Here is a 2,132-nt window from a genome sequence, read left to right as displayed (position 1 = left end):
ACATCGCACATCAATGACATTAAAATTAAAAGGACAATTCGCCTGCATTCATGCTATGTAGTATATCGTATCCAATATAAAAAAATGCCCTAATACAAAGAATGTTGGGGAAAACCAAAGAAGCCTTCCATTAAAAGACGACCCTCCATGGATATAACATATCTGACCAGGACACGCATTGGTCAGCACCTTCACCACTTGAACATTCTACTAAGAATTATCTGTATTAGTTCTTAAGAATGTGTTCTTGGTACTGTAAGTTAGAAACGTGAGGCTTTAAGAAAAGAGGAACTGAAATAGGTCGGTATTATGGACTCCCCGGATGATGGCTTGAATCGGGACTGGGGGAGATGCCTACAGCTTTTTTTTCCACCTCTGCCTGTTCACCCTTCACTTTGATAACTTTGTGGAAAATACCTCCTGCCTATGTATAGTATACTTAACTTTGCAACACCTTCTTCCATGGATGAGTTCACCTTAGGGCAATACTCCAGCTACAGTATGCTAATCTTCTGACTACTTCGTTCACAGAGTAAGACCACTGCTGGGGTGAACCTTATGTGCTATGTATTTTAGTTTCTATCTCCACTATAGAGGTCCACTATCTGACATCCCGAACATTTATGTGCAAGACAACCTTGTACGATTGATACTGTATGTCGGTCTCTTAAAAGGTATCACAACCAACAAAGTTACACTAAACTACAGTTTCATCTAAAGTGATGAACTGTAACACTAGCTGGTACCTTTCTCCACAACATACAGTTACTTTTAATGTATTATTAATATTTCAGGGGGGATTTTGCTGCCTAATAGTAGACTTTTGAAGTGACGAGAATATTTTATCAAGTCAATCTCCAGAACAATTTTTCTATTTAAGAAGACATTAACTTCTGGTTTTCTACAATAGCTCCAGACTATTTCTGGATCTAAATATTTTTTTTATTATTATTTTGGATTTGTACAAATATTGAGAATAAACCAACAATATCCTTGTGGGTTTACCACCACATCATGGCTATTTGGTTTTTTAAATTCTTCAGTATAGAGGAGTCACAAAATACAGACTTACCGGTTTTCTGGGTAAGCAGAAGCAAGAGCCAGAGACTCTTGATGAGAATCATTGTTGAACTTCCCATAACATCTACTGTTCTGTTCTATCGAGACTGTTGACGTTCCACACACTAAACTTGAGTGTGGAAACCTTCTTCTTTATACCCTTTTGGGACATCCCACATCCATCTTGAATAATTTAAGATGTGTCATTTAACAAAAAGCTCTCTGGGCTTGGACAATCCTTAAATATCACGCATGGTAATTTGATCTTCACATGATGTCAAACATCTCATATACATATTACAATATATTATGATCACTAGATGCTGTACATAATATGATTCTAACTCCATAGAATTTATGGGACCTGCCCAATTTAACATTCGTAACTGGAACAGTTTCCTATTATAAATAATTTGCTCCCGAAAGCCAATATTAGTGACACACCTGAAATGAATGTGGATCTGTAATCAACGTGTCACCCACACAACTTTTTGCTCACCCAGAAAATTGAGTTTATTTCGGAAGCAAGTGTGTTTGTTTACAGTGTATAATTTTTGTAACATATCTAAAAGATAGATAGATGGATAGATAGAAAGAAAGACAGACAGAGAGAATATAGATGACAGATAGACATACAGATAGACAGGCAGACAAAAATAGATACCTCCAGGGAATTGTACTGTATGATAAGCTCATAGGTGGCCTAACCTCTCTTTGTGGTAATGGAGTATACACTCTGGGCTCTACTGGTACCCAGATTTGTTCTGCCTCAAACTCTGCCACTTTGTTCCCCTCTATCATGACTTTGGCCAGGCTCAATCTCTTCCTCATTCAACTGCAGATCTAGTGGGACAAATTCCTTGACTTCAGGGTCCAGTCACGTGTTGGCAGCACTGGATAAGTCCTGTGACCATTCATGTTGTGTCGAGGGGGGGGGGGGGAGGTGGAGGGGCCTTGTAGAGTGTCAGTTTGGGTCAGTTCCACTGGAGCATAATATTGGACAAGTTGCATAACATTATTTTTCTCTCATTCCTACTGTATCTTCCTCCTCGAATGTATCACTTTCTTCTCTT

The 2,132-nt window shown here is 38.5% G+C and overlaps 1 protein-coding gene across 1 annotated transcript in view; it reads right to left on the bottom strand.

Moving 5' to 3' along the window:
- Positions 1-1,209, bottom strand: part of LOC142470646 (uncharacterized) — an 18,766-nt gene extending 17,557 nt beyond the window's left edge. Inside the window, exon 1 of the mRNA XM_075577243.1 lies at positions 1,073-1,209. Within this exon, the coding sequence (XP_075433358.1) occupies positions 1,073-1,139 (67 nt within the window). The 5' untranslated portion in view covers positions 1,140-1,209. The remainder of the gene's footprint in view (positions 1-1,072) is intronic.
- Positions 1,210-2,132: the final 923 nt, after the last annotated feature.

This window comes from Ascaphus truei, chromosome 20, assembly GCF_040206685.1.
Source record: "Ascaphus truei isolate aAscTru1 chromosome 20, aAscTru1.hap1, whole genome shotgun sequence".
In the NCBI taxonomy this organism is placed as follows: Eukaryota; Metazoa; Chordata; class Amphibia; order Anura; family Ascaphidae; genus Ascaphus; species Ascaphus truei.
This window is presented reverse-complemented; position numbering and strand designations above follow the sequence as displayed.